The 21,531-nt window shown below is 38.1% G+C and overlaps 1 protein-coding gene across 3 annotated transcripts in view; it reads left to right on the top strand.

The window, feature by feature from the left end:
- ITPRID1 (ITPR interacting domain containing 1) overlaps positions 1-18,459 on the top strand; it is a 128,386-nt gene extending 109,927 nt beyond the window's left edge. For all 3 annotated transcript variants that reach the window (XM_073238639.1, XM_036990587.2, XM_036990586.2), the window contains exon 15: positions 18,142-18,459. In XM_073238639.1, the coding sequence (XP_073094740.1) occupies positions 18,142-18,170 (29 nt within the window). In that variant the 3' untranslated portion in view covers positions 18,171-18,459. The remainder of the gene's footprint in view (positions 1-18,141) is intronic.
- Positions 18,460-21,531: the final 3,072 nt, after the last annotated feature.

Genomic DNA, 21,531 nt, shown 5'->3' with positions numbered 1-21,531 from the left:
GCTTCTTACCAAGATCTTCAAAGCTCTGGCCAACCCTACATACCTCTATGATCTCATTTCATACTTCTCTCTCTCTCTCTCTCTCTCTCTCTCACACACACACACACACACACACACACAAAATGATACAACTTCTTGGATCTTCCTGCTAATTCCTGAACACTGCTAATTGCCCAGTAAGGGGCAATTCTCCTGCCATCCTCTGTTCACATTTGCTGTTCCACTTTCCTCAGATATTTATATGGCTGGTACCTTCTCATTAAGATCTCTGTTCAAATGCCACCTCTTCAGAAAGTCTTCCCTGGACAACCCTTCCAACCCTGGACAAGCTTCTTCCTCCACATAGCTCTGTATAGTCTTCCACTTATCCTACTTTGTTTTCTTCATAGACTTATTATCTGGATTTTATTACTTTTCTCATTTATTTGTTTAGTGACTGTCTCCCTAACTAGAATGTAAATTTCATGATGAGGAGACTTGTCTATTGTCTTTCTATATTTTATCCTCAGGCCCAAAACACGGCCTGGCATATAATAACTTCATAAGATGTGATAAGTGAATGGACAAGAAAAAGAATGAATGAGTTCATCAATATATCAACACTAATAAACATTGGATATACATAAATAAGACAGTCTAATGCAATTTTCAGTTTGGGGGGATACACATATAGCTAATAATCTGTCCAAGTTTCTTCTCTGTTTAACCCTTTAAAAACTCATCAATAGCAAGTTTTCTGAGCCTGGGATCATTTTTACCAGGCAGTAGAAAAGCTGAGAAAAAAATTAAATGACTCTTGGCCAGTCTTTAATGAAATTCATATAACCCAAGTAACAGTGTTCTTCCTCTTACTTCAAGGTTACATGTCCTTTTCGATTAGGGTAGTCTCTTGTTTGTTACATCACAAACCTGAATCCACGTTATACACGTAATTGACCTCAAAGATTTCTCCTCCATTCTAGGCCCCTGCTTGCTCTACCAGCACATGGAACTACCTGAAGACCCCCATTCTGTAAATTACTTTTTCCCAAAGACCTGCCTTGAAGCAAGAGTTAGTATGGAGAGGTTTCCTTTGCCTTTAGGACCCCATGCCTGTTTGGCTTTTTCAGATTATAGTAAAGCATCTAGGTCAGGATTCTCAAATCTGACTGCCTATTAAAATAATCTGAGAAGTTTCAAAAGTTACTATTGCCTAGAAAAAACACACAGAAATTTTCATGTAATAGCCTAGGATGGGGCCCGGGCATTGGCATTTTATAAAAGTTCTCCAAGTAATTTTAATATGTACACAGAGTTGAGAACTATTGGTATAAGTGATCTGTAGGAAATTATATTTGTAGGGAAATAATTTTAAATATGTATAGTATATTTGATTTTTCTCCCGGTAGAAAATTCATTCCCACTAGATTAAGGAGAAACATCTCACAAGTTCAGCATGTCTTGAGAGGTCTTTTCAGTGGATACCCACCAGGTGGTATCCTTGCTCACCCGCCCTCAGGCTTTAACTTTTTGCCACATGGTGCCTCACTTAAACCTTCTCCATGACAGCTTCCCCTAATATTTTCAAGAAATCACAACCCTTATATACAGATATTAAGCCAAGATCCACCTTCCTTTCCCTGTCTGCATTATTCTATCTTGACCTATACCCAGGGATTCCCCAAAACCTTTAAACCTTTGCTCTAGTCTTATGGATAGAATACAGAATGGCAATGTGGAGGAATTTATTCCCTGGATCATGACCCATTTTCCCATGAAATGTCTAAATTCAAAAATAACTAGCTCTGTCAGAAATCAATTTTTGAGAGATCCCTTTCTTTCTAGAATATAAAAGTCCTGATCACTCTTAACAGTGAAGAAAGCCAGATAAAAATCATAATTTCTGTAAATCCCTCAGAGAGCTGAGATCGCAGGGCAATCAAGTAACTTGAAATACCAGGAGAGACAACCTCTCACCTCACCCCAAGGAGAGACAAGAATGTCTCTCCCCTGTGACAGAGTTTGAGAGGAAAATGATTTCTGTTTGTATATATGAAGACTATTAATTTTAGTGTATTGATTTTAAAACCTGGTATCAAAAGAATTTTAAACATATTCCAAGAGAAAAATCTGCCAGTCAATATTCCTCATAAATATAGATGCAAAGGTGCATATTCTATGGCCCTATCAGCTGAAAGGACTTAGAAGCAAGGACACTTCAATAGCAATAATCACACTTAGACCTTAGTTTCCAACATCATTCTCCAGTGAAGGAAAATAAGACTGCTTGGAGATATAGCTGATTCTAGGACTGGAGCAGGAAACATACAAGATTACCCTAGGGTATCTTATAATGACAGAAAGTAAGAAAGTGTTAAAAATAATCCTATGGAAGCATGTCAAAGGGATACAGGAGCCAAATAAAATAGCTCTCAATAGCAAAAGATGAAACACTTCGAGTGAAAAAAATAAAGTCAAGTTGGATTACAATTCAAGGTATAACATAAATATCCATGAGTCTACATCAATATAAGTGAATGACTGGAATGAGTAAGTAAGTGGGGGGAAGAGACAAATCTCCCATGTAGAAGAATTTCAAATTAGCATAGAGACTCCATCCTTAAGAAGTAGACTATTACCAACTCCCTCATGCTCAAGGGTGGGCTGTGCATAGTAAAATCCTTCCAAAAGGAGGGAAAAAGAGATAACTGTACAGTGGGAAAACTCAACAAGCACTGCCTCAACCAGAAGGTCAAGGTCAACATCAACAGTGATAAGGCATTTTGATAAGTATATATCCTTCATTTGTATTTTATCAGATTTCAACAAACTAACATCTACCTGCAAAAAGTTGTTAAACCCCTTGGCCCTTATCAATACTAAGGCAGACAAGCGTGCTTTGCCCTGGAGAGTCAAAGGACCCTTCCATGGGTTTGTAAGCAGCACCCTGGTATGACAAGGTGAGCCAGACAACTGCCAACCAGGCAGCTTTTCCCCAGCCTACAGGTTCCTCCCCTAAGCACAGCAGTGGGGGTGGCGGGGAAGGGTTTTCATCAGAGCCTGCGCAGATTTGCCCGAGGCCTCCAAAGAGGTGAACTGTCAGAGTCCCACTTTTCCTCCTGCTCAGCCTACCTGCGCTGGGCCTGCCCTCTTTAAAGGACAGAGAGAAAGTAAGACTGGAGCCAGCTGAGGAAGGAGAAGTGAGTAGGAGCCAGGTCAGGTAGGGCCTATGAAGCCATGGGGGGAGTTTGGACTTTAATTTGAGTGTAAGAATCTGCTGGAGGGTTTGACGTAGAGTAGTGACAGGATGTGATGCATATTAAGATGAGTCTGGCTGCCCTGTGAGTTACTGGCTCAGAGAGCAGGAAAGGAAGTGGACAGACTCACCAGGACCTGGTTATGGTAGTTTTGGCAACTCTCAGAAATGTAGTATACTTCTTTCTTTTTCCATTCTCTTCTTCTCATTTCTTTTCTCTCTTTTCCTTTCCTTTCCTTTTCCTTTTCCTTTACTTCTCCTCGCTGTTCTTCTCTTCTCTTCTTTTTATCATAAACAAAAAGCAATTCACTTTATATTTAGCAGAACAGATCTCATGAGTTGTCCCAGAAAAGACACCAGCCAAATATTTGACTCACTGTTAACCTTTAGTACCTCAAACAAGCTGTCCATCACCAGTCGCAAGAACCATCTATTAATAATGAAAATTTTAAACTACTCTTATATAACTAGTCCTTATAAAGAAGGTATTATCCCAATTTAGTACTGAAACCTGCTTTTCACTCTAAATAACACTATCAAGTAAACATAGGCCACTTTGTCTATGACAGCTCTTTCCACACCAATTTCCTAGTGCACAGCAGCCAAATGAGTTTCCTACATCACAAACTGCAGTCTTCAGCGCTATATTTGGGAAAGGAACAATAAGGCATCGGCAGAAAAACAGCAATTGCATGAGGCTCTTCTACTGGCCTAAGGGGTTATTTCCATTGCGCAAGCTCAAGAGGGTGGGCAAAGAAGAGGCAGGTGTTGTTAGACCATTACTCATGCAATGAGATTTGAGGTCTGCTATTCAACACAATTTTCCGAGGGCACTTTGCCCAGGGCTAAATTGGTGCTTAGACATTTTGATTATGAAATATAATTTAAAAATTTTAAAAATCTACAATGCCCCTTCTTATCTCCAGCCCACACCCTTTCAAGTTCATCAGTTTACCCCATAGAGGAAGTTTGCTCAGCAGAGCACTGTGCCCAACCCCACGATGCCTGACCCTCAGAAGGACTCTTCTAACCCCACTCCCATCCTGCAGCAGGTCCCCTGGTAGCTGTCCGGTTGACCCAGATATTTCTATGACAGGAACCAATCAGCCTTGAAAGTCTAAGTAATTTGACACTTTGTCCTGCAGTCAGCTCCGAACATTCACGCACCACACGCCTGCTTTGCCATACAACCAGGCCTGCCCCACACACTGGTGACTGGAATGATCATTCCAGAACTTTTTTATTAATGCTCAGTCTATCCCTGCTTCAGTGCAATTTTATTCCAGGTTCCTTCCCTTATAACCTGGCACGTCTCCCTGGGAACTTTGTTTTGCCCCAGATCCCTCTGACTTATTGTCCCTGACAAGTTGTCCCATTAACTTGGATTCTAGAGAGATCAAGCTATGCTTTAAAGTAGACATGCAGGTAACTTTAAAATTTCAAACCCAAGCCCCATCTATAAACTGCTGAGAGACTATCTTACCACCTGTAACAAGCCCCCTGTACCTCACTGGTTACCTTGTGCCATGGTGATAGCTCACAGGTCAGGTGGCTCTCAACTGTCAACTACCTGCTGTGTATCCCCTACTCCATATCACCCCCCAAGTACAAACTGGGCACCCTGGGTTGCCTGGTTTTCTTCAGAATCATGCCTAGCCTGTGGGGAATCATGGGCCCCTGGCTCAGACCCTCTCTCTAGCTAAATCTACTATGCTGGCATTTCTGTTGACTCCCTATAGCCATGGGGCATGTTGTGAGGTGGTCAACCAGAAGCTCAGGTGGGAAAACAGCTGTAAACCCCTGACCTCTGGGATCCCAAGCTTCTGTAAGAGAATCCCAGAGATCTAATAGGGATCTAATCGGAAGGAAAGGAAGAAAGGGAGGAAGGAAGGAAGCTTCTCAAACTGCTATTAACTTAAGACCAAGATATAAATTAGGTCTCATCAATAGGTGCATTCCTATGAAATTTAGAAAGTGGTAGTGAGGCCAAAGCTACCCACCTGTTACTTTAGGCTCATTTCTGCTTTAAACGAGACCATGGAGAGTCCAGCAGGCAGCCTGCCTGGCTGGGGGAAGGGGCAGTTGTGATGGCGGCGGGAACTGGGCTCTGTCCCAGTCTTCAGCCACCAGCTTCAGAGCTGTCAGGAGATGCTTCATCTGGTGGTTGTGGCAGTTTTGTGATGGTGGTTTTTTGATCCTGGATCAAAGATTTTATTCTGATCCTGGATCCAGATTTCATTGGAATTAACTCCCTCTTTTAAACTACCCTCCTGTTAAAATACCTAGATTACGTTGCCTGCATTCAACCCTGACTGACACAGAATACAGTATTAGAAAATATCCTTATGGATTTAATTGTGAGAAAGCATTTATTAAACAGAATACATATTGGAAAGCCATAAATCAAAGAAATTCATATTTGACTTCTGTTCAAGAAAAGATGCCATAAATAGAGAACAGAGCTCACAAAATAGTTGACAATATGTGCCACTCATTTACTTGGTACAGATTAGATCCAAAATGGATTTTTTTTTAAAACCTAACATGAATCAATAATAAAAAGAAGAGGAAAGTAATAAAAAAAATGGCAAAGTATGTGAACAAGAGGAAGTGCAAATATCCCATAAACATTGGGAACTATATTTAACCTCACTGATAATCAACGAAATGTAAACTAAAACCAAAGATAAAACCCTACACCCATCAGATTGATAAACATTTAAAAAGTGGATAATACAAAGTGATATTAGGATATGGAAAATCAGAATTCTAAAATACCACTAATTAGAATATATTCTTCTGCTGCAGCCACATTGGGGAAGAATCTGAAATTACCCAGAAAAGTTCAACGTGGGCATATTCTACCACACAGATATTCCACTGCCAGGAGTAAATCCTCAAGAAACTCTTGCACCTGTGAAAATCAGGACTTGAGAATAAGAATGCTTCTGGGAGGGTTGCTTCTTTAGGGAAAAAATGGAAATAATCCAAGTGCTCATCAGGAGTAGAATCCATAAAAGAATCATGGGTTATTCATTCAGTGTGTACTATACAGCAGTGAAAATGAATGAACCACAGCAGGGCATTGCCTGTGTGCATTCAGATCTATTCCTTGTCCTTCTGCAGACTACATTTTTGGGGATCCCTTGCCGCCTGACTTCTGGTTACGTGCATCCTGGCCAATCAGATGCACAGGATGGAGGATGGGGAGTTGAAGGAAGGGACAAGTCCAGGGTATTTCTCCCTCTATTTCTCTGCTTTAGTGGACTTCCTCCAGCATTAGCCACATCTCTGCCACTTCCCACCAGAATCCAACTCCTGCTATGGTTCTAGGTCTCACCAGATGACCCTGCTATGGGCTCAGATTAGACCACCTCTGTGTCCTCCTAGCCCTAGTGGTAGTGGTGGCTTTTTACTATTGTTAACAGGTGCCTTGGCTTCACCATCTTCTACTTGATTTCTCAGAGCATTCATCGTCCATGGAACAAATGTCCTTTATTAAACGTCTTCTGTTTCATACCCAGAGCGGTTATTTTTCTGACTGTTCCTTAACTGACACGTACAACTATATACATCACAAATGGATCTCAAGAACCATAAAATAAAAAAGGCAGGTTGCAACAAATACCAACAATATAATTGCACTTATGTAACTTTCATAAATATGCAAAAATAATATATCAGCTAGAGATGAAAATATGCTAAATTTATAAACCGAACTATGGGAAAATGTCAGTGTGTAAGTGCAGTTTCTGAATCTTACTAAATTACCCATTAAAAAAAAAAGACAGGACAGGGCAATAGGACAGCAAAGCTGAAACCCACTCACAATATCTACAGCAAAGCAGGTAACAAGTATCCATCTAAGAACCACGTGTAAAATATATCTCAGAATCTACCACCTGAGGTACGTAAATGAGTATTTAACCACTGGTTCCCACCTCCCAGAGTTGCCCCAGAAAATGTTACTACTTTGTTAATACTGAGGTGCTTCCAGGTTTTACCTGCACTGGTTTGGCTGAGCAGGTGCTTGCAGATGCTCCACAGGGAAGTAGCAGAGAAGCCCAGGTCAGAAAGCAAGAGACAGGCCAGTGCAGCTGAGCCAAGAGCTGTCAGCAATGGTCAGAGCAAAACAGTGGGCTAGGTCATGTGAGCCACACTCCAAATACATTCAGGGCAAACTCTGAAACCTGACAATAGAAAGTGTGTTTTCTTTTCAAATACATATGGAATATTCAGGAAAATTGGCCATATTTTAGGCCACAAAGAGAAACTCAGTAAATTCCCAAGGACAGGTATGGTAAAAAGAACAAATGAAAAACAAATTCTCTGACTTCAGTGGAATAAATAAATAAATAAATCTTCAAACTACTATTACTTTGGAATTTTTTTAACCATTTCTCTCTCTATATATATGTGTGTGTGTGTGTGTGTGTGCATATATCTATGCACACACACACACACATATACTACTAAACATCCCCTAGGTCAAGAGGGAAATGCAAGACAAAATTGCAGAATCTCTTAAAAATAATAAACATGAAAACATTACACATCAGAAACACTAATAAGAGGGAATATTATATATATTCATTATATACATATATACAAGTTATATATGTATATGGAAAATTATATATACATTTCTTTAAAATCTCTTTAAATAAAATAGATAGACCATTAGCCACCTAATTAAAGTAAAAAAAGGCAAGGTAGAGAAATGATGAAGAAGAAATAATCTCAACCAGGATTTTTAACAAATCATAAAGAACAACTTTACGCGTGGTGCCCATTAGTCCCACCTTCCCAGCAACAGTTCATGTCTGTTGCCACAGCCCCCCATCCAGTTATCACCCTGTCTAGCCCTTAACTGGAAAATGATTTTTATGGTCACCCTAATTTTCCATAACTGTGTACATATTTGGAAGTCGAAGTTGAAATGAATAATTTTAGAGAAAAATACAGCAGCAAGTTAAACATAACCCACACAGTAAATCTAAACAGGACAATTACCATAAAAGACAGAGAGAAAATAGTTATACAGATTCTCCACAAGATAAGTCCCAGGACCAGAAATTTTCACAGGAAAATTTTATCAGACTTTTTAAAGATCAAATAACACTGATGTTACTTAAATGATTCTAGAGTATAGTTAGAGAAGAAAACTTCCACCAGTTTGTAAAGCCAGTACATTGACACCAAAACTTGAAAAAGATTACATCAAAAAGAAAACCATAAGACCATTCTCACTTGAGTATGAGTGCAAAAATCTTAAACTCTAAGCCAGTAGAATCCAGTGGCCCCATAAAATTCTTATGTACGGAAAGTGATCTCCCTTATCCATGAATGTAAAGTTTGTCAAATATTAGAAAGTCTTTTAAAATAGTTCAGCATGCCAATAAAGCTAAGGAGAAAGATTATATACTTATATCCATAGATACAGAGGAAGTATTTGATAATGCTCAGAACCCATCCATGTGGAAGAAAAACAAAACCCTCAATAATATAAAACTGAATGGGTTCTTCCTTCATAACTCAACCCAATAGCCACTGTAGGATCTCACATATTGGAAAATTTCCAGGCTTTCCTTCTAAAATCAGAAACAATGCCCACTATCTCCTCAACTATCAAACATATTATCATATTGTATCAGCTAGTGCTATTGAAAAAGTGAAAATGATTATGCTTATATGAATTGAAAAGAAAAGGGAAGAACCATCTCCACTTAAGAGATGACATCATTATATATGTGGGAAACCCAAAGAATCACTGGGACAACTGCAAAGAACTGAAAGAGAGTTTGATAGAACAGCAGATTATAAAGTCAATATGTGAAAATCAAAAGCTTTCATATAAATATACATAAAAACTAGAAGACATAATAAAAGGTACCATCTGCAATAGCAACAATAAAATAAACTCATACACCTAAGCATAAATGTAAGAAATATTTAAAAGCTATATGAGAAAAACTGTAAAACGGTGTTTAAAGGATAAAAAAAGTAGATTTGAACCCTGTAACGATGTGATGTCAGTTCCCTCCTAAGTGATTCATGAATTTAATTACATTCTGCTAAAAACACCCCTTTTCTGGAGGCTTGCAAATTTATTCTAAATATATTCTTCTTTCTTTGGAAGAAACAAACAAGCAAGGATAACAGAAATCCCCCAAAATATAAGACCAACGAAGGAAGGGGAGAGTCTTACCAGTCACTCGAGGATACACTGCGAAGCCTCTGTAATCCAGTCAGTGTGGCGCCGGTTTTCCTGCCCTGCTCCTTGAGTTCACTGGGCTCCTGCCTGGCATTAAGTGAAGGCCTGCACTGCCTCAAGGGGATCTTGCTTAGCTCTCCTGCCCTGAAGCCAGCTTTCAGGGGAGTGGACCACAACATTCAACTTGGAGGAGGTGCCCCAAATCTGCAGGAGGATCTCTGCCCTCTTCCAGCGCTTAGCACACTACCTACCCCCTGGCACTCAATGCAAACCCTTGGGAAGTGACTGGCAAATCAGTGTAGATTCCTTCTGGCAAGGGCTCTTTGGGATTCTAGTCCATCCCTCCAGTTCACACCCAGCCATTAAGACTTCTCTTTATCTCTGTCTATAATGGGTTTTCCTTTCTCCCCTCTCCTTACCAGTGATAAAAGCAGCTATACATCTACTTCCTTCTACGAAAGGTTTGTCACTTTCTCTAATTTTTTAGCTCACTTAGCTTTCTTTGCATCCTCAATTTTCAATTCTAAATTCAATGAGTTAAAAAAACAAACTATGATTGCTGTGGCTTATCTTGCTTGTTCTCATTGTTAGAAACATGCAATTTTCTGTATTCTACCTGGTAACAGAAGTCTCTCCCCACCTCTGATTTAAGTCATGTTGAGCAGTCATGCAGGTATGGCCTCTTACAAGATGTTCTTACACATGATTTTCAAAGTTCTGCTGAACCTCCAAATAGAGATTTTGTCTAAGTTGATCCAGGAGATTCTTATTTGACAAAATCAAACTTGATTTTATCATTCATGGGAATGTGAGAATAAAAGATGAAGTAAAGGAAAAGGAAAGAGAATGTGTATTTATTAGGTGCCTGCTATAAACCAGGCACTGCTGAGACACTTCTATTATCTCTCTTGATACTCAGCACAACTCTGTCAGATAGGTATTTCTATCTCTGCTTTACAGTTAGGAAAATGAGGTCTCAGAGATTAAATTGTCTGTGGTCCCCCAGAATGTAATTAGATATGACAGAATCTAAGCTGTGTTCTATGATCTCATAGCTTGCACTTTCTTTCCCAGTATATTATATACTTGAGACAAGAATGTTGGTGGGGGGACAGGGAGAAAATCATTTAGAAAGCAGGGGGCGATCAGGTTGGAGAGCTAAGAATGTATCAGATTGAGTGAGACTTGATTCTCATTGTAGATGTTTGAAACTGGCCTCCAAGAATATTGATATCATATCAGTTTCCTGGACTGTGATGGGAATTTAAGGAAGGTTTTCCTGGAAATACTGGCAGAAAGAAGGGCTGGTTGACTTAGCTTCCCAGTAGTGTGTACCACTAATCCAAACCCAAATGCACATACACTCTAGTAATAACTGTGCCCATGATAGGCAAATGCAGCTTAGAGGCAGATCCTCCAACCTCCCCTTCCAGAGTGCGCCCTGGGGCTGCTCCTCCATAGGCTGCCTGGAGCCACCGCCCGGGCTACAGCGTACTGGATGCACGGGAGGGGCTAGAGCTCTGCAGAGAGGCCTTTGCCAGAAACTGCGTAGCTGACCTTCACATTGGCAAAAGGCAAGAGAGTTTCCTACTGGGCTTTACGAGTGTAGTAATATGAGGCATGTAATTTCCTTGAAATCAAGTGCAGAAGTTATAGCTGCTATTTGAAATACATGCTGGGTTTAAAATTTGCTTTCACATATTCCTAAATTGTGTGCCATTTTTCATGCAGTTGAAACCAAAGAGGCAAAGTCCTAAAACTTTGAAAGATTTTTTTCCACATCATAAAAACCTTATTCAACCCTTTTCCTTATGCTAATAGGGAGTTAATGAACTTATTAATATTTTTGTACCACAATTCAAATGCAATAACCCCTCATTTAACTACTTCTCTCTGAGCAACAGAAGCTTTAAACTACATTGCACATACCTTAAAATTCTATGTGCCCTCTGGGAAAATCTATGTTCTTGCTCCCTCTGTGTTTAGAAGCCCCCGTAAACAGTGTGTTGTGTCTGCCGCTATGACCATCTGGTAGCTGACATCAATTCCCTCGCTGGTTTCCTCCAGCAAGGCAGCCTTATATGAACGCTTGCAGTGACATTTGACAGGCTTTGGGGACAGTGGGGATTAGGCTCAGTTCCTTTATTGTGCTGCCTCTCTGGTGGAGATTTCACAGAATCCAGACAAATCTCAGATTTGGAAAATTCTAACAGCTTAGCTGGAAGGAAGCAAGCATGAGAAATGGCAAGGAATTCATTCTCCTCAGGCCTGTTCATTCTCGTGTGCTATGAGAGGTAACCACTGGCCAGATAGCATTCAAGCATCCTTAATGACTTAGAGCTGCATTAGTCAGCATATTTGCAGCATGTTTCTCATCTTTAGTACACTTACTTAATTGAGCATGAGAGAAGCTATGATAGAATTAATAGTCAAGCAAAGCTTTGGATGAATAACTGAATAAAAGCCACATGGCTCCCTTGCCATTCTGCTGCGTGGTGATCACCGATTTATACAGTAGCCAGATGTCCAGCTTTGAGAGCATGTTACTCAGAAAGAATAAAATAAGTTTGGTTTTCTTGAGGGAGCAAAATGGTGAGTCAGGTCTGTCCACCTCACCGATACAGGAGAACAGAAGAACGCGAAGCCTGGGAAGACCACCAGTGCAGCTGGGGGACGCGTCACACTCGCTACAGGTGTGTTAGAGAGAGGAACGCCGGCAGACCTGGGTGCAAATCACTCCCTTGCTGTACAGTAGTTACTCAGCATTGAAAAGTGACCTAACCAAGAGTTAATTTAATGCCAGGCATGACACCAAATTATACGGAAACTAAAGGCATAGGAAAATCTTAACAGAGTCAGAAAAAATGGCACATTACATATGGGGGAATAGCAATTTAAATGACAGTGAATTTATTATCTGAAACAAAGAGGTCAAAGAAAGTGGCATAATAGTCTTCAAGTAATGAAATAAAAGAACTACCCTTGCAAATTCTATATCAGATGATATTATCCTTCAGGAACTAAAGGGAAATAAAAATATCCTCAGAAAATGGAAAACTAAAAGAATGTGTTGCTAGCAAATATACTCCTAAAAATTAACTAAAGGGAGTTCTTCTAACAGAAAAGAAATGATAAAAGAATCTCAGATCATCAGGAAAGCAGAAAAAAACAATGGAAAGAGTAAAAATATGGGGACTTATAATAGCTTGATCTTTTCCTTATATTTTTATAAATAATATTTGATGATTAAAACAAAACTTAGAACACCATTTGATGTTCTAGACAATGATATATGAAAGTGGGAAAGGTAAGGGACCTAAATGGAATTCAGTGTTTACATTTCATTTGACATGTTAAAGAGTTGATACCAGTAGACTTTATATTCTGGATGTTTTTATGAGTGCTTATGGAGGAGATTAACATTTACATCATTGGACTCTGACTAGAGCAGATTGCCCTCTTCAATGTAGACGGGCTACACCCTATCAGCTGAAAGCCCAAATGGAACAAAAGACTGATCTCCCCCAAGCAAAAGGTAATTCTACTGGCAGACGGCCTTCAGACTTGACCTGCCTGAGTCTCCACCCTGCCAGCCCACCCTGAAGATTTTGGACTTGTCAGCCTCCATAATCACATGAGCTAATTCCTTAAAATAAATGCCTTCCTATATGTGAACACCTTCTGTTGGTTTTGCTTCTCTGGAGAACACTGACTAATATGAGAGATACACTCAAACAGTCTATACATAAACAGAGATAGAATCCTAAAAAATGTTCCATTGATCTGAAGGAAGGCAAGAAAAGAGAAACAGAGGAAGAAGAATTAGAAGAAACAAAAAAATAGTAATAAAATAGAGCAGTTAAATGCTAATATGCCAATAATTATCCTAAATGTAAATGATTTGAATATATAAGATGACTGAGATCTGCAGAATGGACAAAAAAAATTACTTGACTGTATGCTACTTACATTTCAAATTCAACAACATAGGCTGAAAGTAAAAGAATGGAAGAAGTGTTCATTTATGAGCATTAATTTTTTAAAGCAGGAGTGTCTATATTAATATATGACAAAGTAGACTTCAAAACAAAAAAACTTACTAGAAACAAAGGAACATTACAAATAATAAGAGGATCCACACATCAGGAAGACATAATGGTCCTAAGTATCTAAGCACCAAATGGCAGAATCTCAAACACATAAAGTAAATCTAATAGAGCTGAAAGGAGAAAACAGACAAATCCACAATTAAAGCTGAGAACTTCAACACCCTCTCTCTGCAACCAGATAGAAAATTATCAAGGATATCAAAGATCTGAACAACACAATCAACCAACAATATCTAATTGAAATATGTAAAATACTTTACCCAACAGCAGGATACACATTTTTTTCCAGTAACCACAGAATATTCATCAAGATAGACCATATCTTGGGCCATAAAACAAACCTGAACAAATTTAAGGTTCAAATTATACAAAGTGTGTTCTCCAATCACAGTAAACTTAAACTAAAAATGATTAACAGAAAGATGCAGGAACATCTATAAACATGTGGAAATCTGACATACTTGGTAAATAATCCATGGGTCAAAAAGAAAAGACTCAAAGGAAATTTGAAAATATCTAGAATTAAACGGACATGAAAATACAACACATCAATATAGGTGGAATGCAGCTAAAGGAGTGCTGATAGGAAATTTATATCATTAGTGCTTATATTCAAAATGAAGAAAGGCCTTAAATCAGTAACCTCAATTACTACCCTCAAGAAGCTAGTAAAAGAAAGAAAAAGTAAATCCAAAGCTAGCCGAGAAAAGGAAATAATACAGATAAGAACAGAAAAAAATGACATTGAAAAATAGGAAAAAAATAAAAAAAATCAATGAAACAAAAAGCTGGTTCCTGAGGAGAAAATTAATAAAACTGATACATCTTTAGCAAGACTGACAAAAACAGAGTAGATACAAATCACCAATATAAAGAATGAAATAAGAGATATTGCTACCTATCTTGCAGCCATCAAAAAGATAATAAGGGAACAACTTTATTCTCATACATTCAATAACTTAGAAGACATAAACCAAATCTTGAAAACTACTGACTACCAAAACTTCACTAAGATGTTGTACAAATATACAGTGGAATACTATCTGGCCATAAAAAAGAAAGAAATCTTGTCATTTGCAACAACATAGATGCAGCCAAATGCTCTACTCCTGAGCTATACCCCCTGCTGCAACAACATAGATGGACCCAGAAAGTGTTATGCTAAGTGAAATAAGCCAGAGAAAGAAAATACCGTATGATTTCACTTATATGTGAAATCTAAAAACAAAACAAAACAAAATGAACAAACAGCAATAAACTCATAGAGAAGTGACTTGTGGTTACCATGGGGGAGGGGTTGGGGTAAGTGGGTAAAATAGGTGAAGGGGATTAAAAGGCACAAAATTTCAATCAATATAAATTAGCCATAGAGATGAAAGTACAGCATAGGAAATACAGATAATAGTTCTGTAACATCTTTCTGCCAACATCTTTCTATGTTGGCAGATAGTAACTATACTCGTTGAGATGAACATTTAATAATGTTTCAAATCACTACGTTTTATATTTGAAACCAATATAATATTGTATATCAACTATACCTCAATAAAAATTATGTCTCAAGAAAAATAAAATGAAGTAGTCCATCTGAGTAATCTTAGAACCAATATAGAAATTGAATTTGTAATTTGAAGACTCTCAAAAGAAATTTCTAATCCCAGATGGTTTCACTAGAGAATCTACTAAACATTTAATAGGACTTAATGCCAGTTTACCATAGTTTCTTCCAGAAAATGAAAGAGGAAGCTTACTTCCCAACTTATTTTATGATGTCAGAATTAACCTAATAGCAAAACCAACAAAAGAGAGGATAAAAAAGAAAATTATAGACCAATATCTCTCATGAACTTAAATGCAAAAATTCTCAACAATATATTATCAAACCAAATCTAACAATGTATAAAAACGAATTATACTTTCTGACCAAGTAAGATTTTTTCCAGGTATGCAAGGCTGGCTCAACATTAGAAAATCAATGTAGCCCACATTATCGAGAAGTTAAAGAAATAAAATCATGTGATCATATCAATTGATGCAGAAAGAGCATTTGACAAAATTCAATACCAATTTTTGATTTTAAAAACTCTAAGCAAGTTAGTAATAGACCAGAATAATGTCAACTTGATAAAAAGTATCTACAAAAAAACTACAGCTAACATCATGTCTAATGATGAAAGACTGAATACTTTCACCTTAAAATCTTAGACAAGGATGTCTGCTGTCACCACTCATACAACATTGTACTGGGAGTTCTAGCAAGCAAAAATAAGCCAATAAAAAGAAATAAAAGACATATAGATTGGAAAGGAAGAAGTGAAATGACCTCTACTTGCATACGACACAATTGTTTATGTAGAAAGTCCCAAAAAACCAGTAAGTGAATTTGATGAAGTTGCAGAAAAAGAGCAGCATACAAAAATCGATTGTGTCCTTTTTACTAAATATAAACATATTGAATCCAAAATTTAAAATACAATGTCATTTGGTCTCTCCAAGAAAATTAATGATTTAGATATACATTTAATAAACCATGCATAGGATCTGCATGCTAAAAATTATAAAAAATGTTCATCAAAAAATCAAAGAATAGCTAAATAAATGGAGATATATACCATGTTCATAGATGTAGGTTGTTATCCAAAATGATCTACAGGCTTAATGAAATTCCTATTAAAATCCAAGCAAGCTTTTTTTATAAACATAGATAAGCTTATTCTAAAATTTATATGGAAAGGCAACAGACCCTAGAATAGCTAGAACAATCTTGAGAAAGATGGGAAAAAATGAGAGGAATCACTCTACTGGATATTAAAGCTTATTGTATAGCTGCAGTAATCAAGACAGTGTGGAGTTGGCAGAGCTACAGAAACATAGATAAATGGAGCAAAATAGAGAGCCCAGTCATAGATCCACACAATTATGCTCAAATGATTTTTTAAAAGAAGCAAAGCAATTTGATGCAGGAAGTGTAGCCTTTTAACAAATGGTACTGGAATAAAATAATAAATTAACCTTGACCTAAATCAAATGCCTGATAAAAAAATGAACTCCAAATGGAATCCAGACAAAACATAAAATATAAATCTGTAAACTTGTAGGAAAAAAGAGGAGAAAATTTTCAGGAAATAGGCCTAGGCAAAGAGTTCTTAAACTTGACATCAGAATCATGACCCATAAAATTAAAAATTGATAAATTGGTCCTCATCAAAATAAAAAACTTTTACTCTGGGAAATGCATGTAAAGAAGATGAAAAGATGAGCTACAGGCAAGGAAAAAATATTTTCAAACCACTTACCCAAGAGAGGACTAAAATCTAAGATATATAAAAAACTCTCAAAACTTAACAGTAAAAATAAAATAATTTAACTAAACAATAGGCAAAAGACATGAAACATTTCATTGATGAGGATATACAGATGGCAAATTAGGTACATGAAAAGATGTTTAACATCATTACCCATCAGTATGCAAATTAGGACTTCAGCAAGATATCACTGCACACCTATCAGAATGACTAAAGTAAAAAATAGTGAGAACATCACATGCTCTTAAGGATGCAGAGAAATTGGATCATCCATACATTGCTGATGAGAATGTAAGGTGATATAACCACTAGAAAATAGTTTGGTGGAGTCTTATAAATTAATGTATTGTCTCATTCCCGTGTGTATGTGTTCTCTTAGTTGTCACCATGTTGAAACCTGTTTTGAGGAATTGTTGGAATAAAAGGTGTTGCATATAAAAAAAATAAACATGCAGCTGCCATACAGGACAGCAATTGAACTCCTTGGCAGTTTATCACAGAGACACAAAAATTTACATTCACACAAAAGCCTGTACCCAGATGTACATAGCAACATAACAGCTTTATTTGTCATAGATGACAACTCGAATCAGCCCAAATATCCTTCAACAGGTGAATGGTTAAACAAATTGTGGTATATCTATACCAAAGAACTCTTCTCAGCAATAAAAAAACAAGAATGAACTCTTGATACATGCCACAATCTGGATGAATCTACAGAGAATTACGCTCAGTAGATAAAACCAGTACCAAAGGTCACATACCATATGATTTCACTTACCTAATATTCTGGAAATGACAAAACCATCGAAATAGAGAAAGATTAGTAGTTGCCAGGGGTTGTGATGCTGGCAGAGAGAACAGGAGTGGGATGTGGGAAGGTGGGTGTGGTTATAAAAGAACATGAGGGATCCTCATGGTGATGTAAATGTTCAGGATCTTGACTGTGGTGGTGGGTACACAAAACTACACAGGTGGTAAAATTGTATGGAACTTAATATATATAAACACAAACACACACACACATAAAACTGGAGAAATTGAAATAAGGTGAATTTTATCAATGTCAGTATCTGGTTGTGATTTGTACTATGGTCATACAAAATGTCACTATTGGGGGAAACAGTACAATATAGAAGAGATCTGTCTTTTTACATTATTTCTTATAATTGCATATGAATCTACAATTATCTCAAATTCATATCACCTCTTATTTCAATAAGCACCTATTATTTGACAACAAATATTTAATGTGTTCTGTATTTTTATTTCAATCAGATGAGAATGATACCAGAATTTGTTATTAACTCAAATAGTCACGTGGTATGAAGAGCTAATGTGTTCAAACTACCTGAAGGAAAGACATGGATACTTATTTACCAGAAGATATTGATCTGAAAGTTATTTCTCTTCTCTAAGAGCTGAAGGAAACAGAGATCTAGCAAGATCACTGGGATCAAACCAGCCTGAAAATATTCAGGGCTCTGTCTCTGTCTCTCTCTCTCTCTCTCATCTCTCTCAGTTGAGAAGCTGAAGCCCCAACGCTTATTGACATGAACTACCTTAGATTGATTTTGGAAGGCAAATATTTCAAGTGCACATTTATAGGCTATTGACTGAAATAAATTGTCTGGAAATGTTCATCACTGTGATCATTCTTATTCATAAAGATTGAATGTTTGTGATTTAAATGAAAATACACTCATTTAAAGCTAGTTACCATTAGCCATTTATCAGGAATGAAGCCAGAAACCAATTCAGCCACACATCGGAAGGCTCTTGGACCTGCAAATCATGTGATGAACACAGTGATTCCTTGTACTTACACTGGGAGCTCTTTAGGCCAAGGGTCTATAACTTCAACACTGCACATATGTGGCTGTTATTTAGAACTCTCTGAGGTATAGATTTACATTACCATCTGCCATCTCAGTTGCTGTTTACATTTGCCTTAAAAAGAGGGTCAGGCATAATCAATTAAAGTGCATAGAAAGCCCTGGAAAAAACCACCAACAACAACCTGAACTTGGGAAAATCACACATGTCTAGCTAAAGGGGAAATAAGGAATTCATACTCTCTTCTCTCTTTGAAAACATTCCCTTTGAACTGGGGAAATCAAGGGACCAAAAAGTATTTTAAAATTCCTAACACAGTTCAGCTTCTCTGAAGAACCTCAGAAATAAAAGCAACTCTATATCCTTTAAAATTAACTTAATAATAAATGGAACTTGATGAAACTTAAAAATGTTTGCTCTATGAAAGACTAGTAAGAGTTAGCAAAGACAATTATAGACTGGGAGAAAACATTTGCAAAACTATACTTCTGATAAAGGACTAGTATCTAGAATATATATAATATTTTCAGTATTCACAGTGAAAACAAACAATTCAATTAGAAAATGGGCTAGAGACCTGAAGAGACATTTCACCAATGAAATAAACAGATAGCCAAAAAGAATACAAAAAATCAACATCATTAGTCAACAGAGGAATACAAATGAAAACGACAATGAAATATCACTATACACCTATGAGAATGACTAAAAGAAAAAATTGTAACATCACTGAATGCTGGCAAATAGGCAGAGAAACTGGATCATTCACAAATGGCTGGTAGAAATATGAAATGATAGAGCAACTCTGGAAAACAGGTTGGTGGTTTCTTATAAAATTAAACATGCAATTGCCATATGACCCAGCAATTACACTCCTAAGCATTTATCTCAAAGAAATGAATACTTACATTCATACAGAAGCCTCTCCATGATTTTCATGACAGTTTTATTTATAATAGCCAAACACTAGGAATAGTCCAAATGTCCTATAACAGGTTCCTATAACATTATGAGTGGCTAAATGTTGTTACATGTCATGGAATACTACTCAGCAATAAAAAGGAACAAATTATTGATGCCTGAAATAATTTAGATATAAATCACCAGGAATAATGCTGAGTGGAAAAAAAAAAAAGCTAAACCCAAAAGGTTGCATACTGTATTATTGCATTTATGTAACATCTTTGAAATGACAAAATTACAGACATGGAGAACAGATGAGTGATTGCCAGGGGTTCAGGAGTGGGTTGGCAGGGAAAGGGAGGAAGGCAAGGGGAGGAAGGGACGTGTGGCCGCCTAAGGGCAGCATGAGAGATCCTTGTGAGGATGGGACTGTTCTATACCTTGGCTGTACCCATATCAACATACTAGTTGAGATACTGTACTATGGTTTTTACCTGATAGTACTATTGGAAGACATTGCTTCTTACAACTGCATGTGAATCTAAAATTCCTCAGAAAAGGTTTAATTTTAAAAAAAGAAAGAAAAAGAAAAAAACTGCAGAGTTTAGAAAGTCTATTTTTCCCACTCAAGTTTAAAAGTGAAGATGCCGCTAATGAACGTACTGGCCAACAAGGTTGTCAGTAAGAAGATAAAGCAGGCAGTTTGGGACAGAGAGCTGCTTCTAGGAACTTGCCCTCAGCATCGCCTCCCTTCCTAGCCAGGAGCATCAACTTTTGGCAGTCTCCATCTCTTTCCAGGAGATTCCAATAGGGTCCACACAAACTGGATCAAACAAGGAAGCCCACCCCTGACTTGTGGCCATGGCCTCTGAGGAAATTCTAATGCTAGGAGTCAGCCTCAAGATGTTTATTATGGTTCCAGGATGCTGGCAAATGGAAAGGGGCATAAACCAACTCAGTACCGGTGACTGACAGGCAGTCGAAGCCAATGAGGGGCTTCCTAGGATCTGCACACCAGGCAGCCTCAGGAAGGAAAGAAAACCCTGTGCTTTGGCTAGCACGCACACCTCTTCTGTGAGAACTCATCTCTTGGGTGTCCTTCAGAGTAGCCTTTCGTCTGCCCTGAGGGGTCTCAAGCCCTTCCTGTCTGGGCAGTACCCTACCTGATTACTAGGCTGACCCTCCTCTTCTTAAAGCCCATACCAGTGATGATAAACTGCTGCTCCCCCATTCAGCCCAGAACATCAGCCCCAGCAAGCTTACCTGAAACACAGACCCTGCCTCTCCATGGGACAACATGTCACACACAGAATCATTGGGTCCCAAGTCTTTGGCCCCACCCTTTGTCCCAAGTCTTTCCTGCAGTGCATCTGGGTTCCTAATATTGGAACAACTGGATTGTTCCTTTGAAGGAGCAAATGTTCCCTGGCCTCCACACCCCCAACCTATGCAATGAGAGCTGCTCTCTTTGCTACGTGCTATTCCTCTTCAAGCAGCCAGCACTTCTGCAAAGCGGTTAAGAGCGTGGACTCCAGCATTCAATTGCCCAGTTCAAACCCTAGCCTCACCATTCACTCGTGGTGAGACCTTGGGCAGATAATTTATCAGCTGCAGGCCCCATCTTCCTCATCAGGGAAATGGGATAATGACAGCAGCTTATATCACAGGGCTGTTATGGGAATCAAATACCAACATATGTGAAGAGAAGTGCCTGGCACATGGGAAGCTTTACATAAGCATCAGCAGTTGCAATCACAATACAGACAGGTCACAGCGAAGGCAGTACAGCATGGAGAAGACAAGCAATGACTCTATAGCATCCTACTACGCTGATAGACAGTGACTGCAGCGGGGGTGGGGCAGTGAGAACTTGATAATATGGGTGAATGCTGAAACCACAATGTTGTTGGTGTGAAATCTTCATAAGAT

This window comes from Manis javanica, chromosome 6, assembly GCF_040802235.1.
Source record: "Manis javanica isolate MJ-LG chromosome 6, MJ_LKY, whole genome shotgun sequence".
Lineage (NCBI taxonomy): Eukaryota > Metazoa > Chordata > Mammalia > Pholidota > Manidae > Manis > Manis javanica.
Note: the sequence above shows the minus strand (reverse complement) of the source record. Positions and strands in the feature narration are given on the sequence as shown.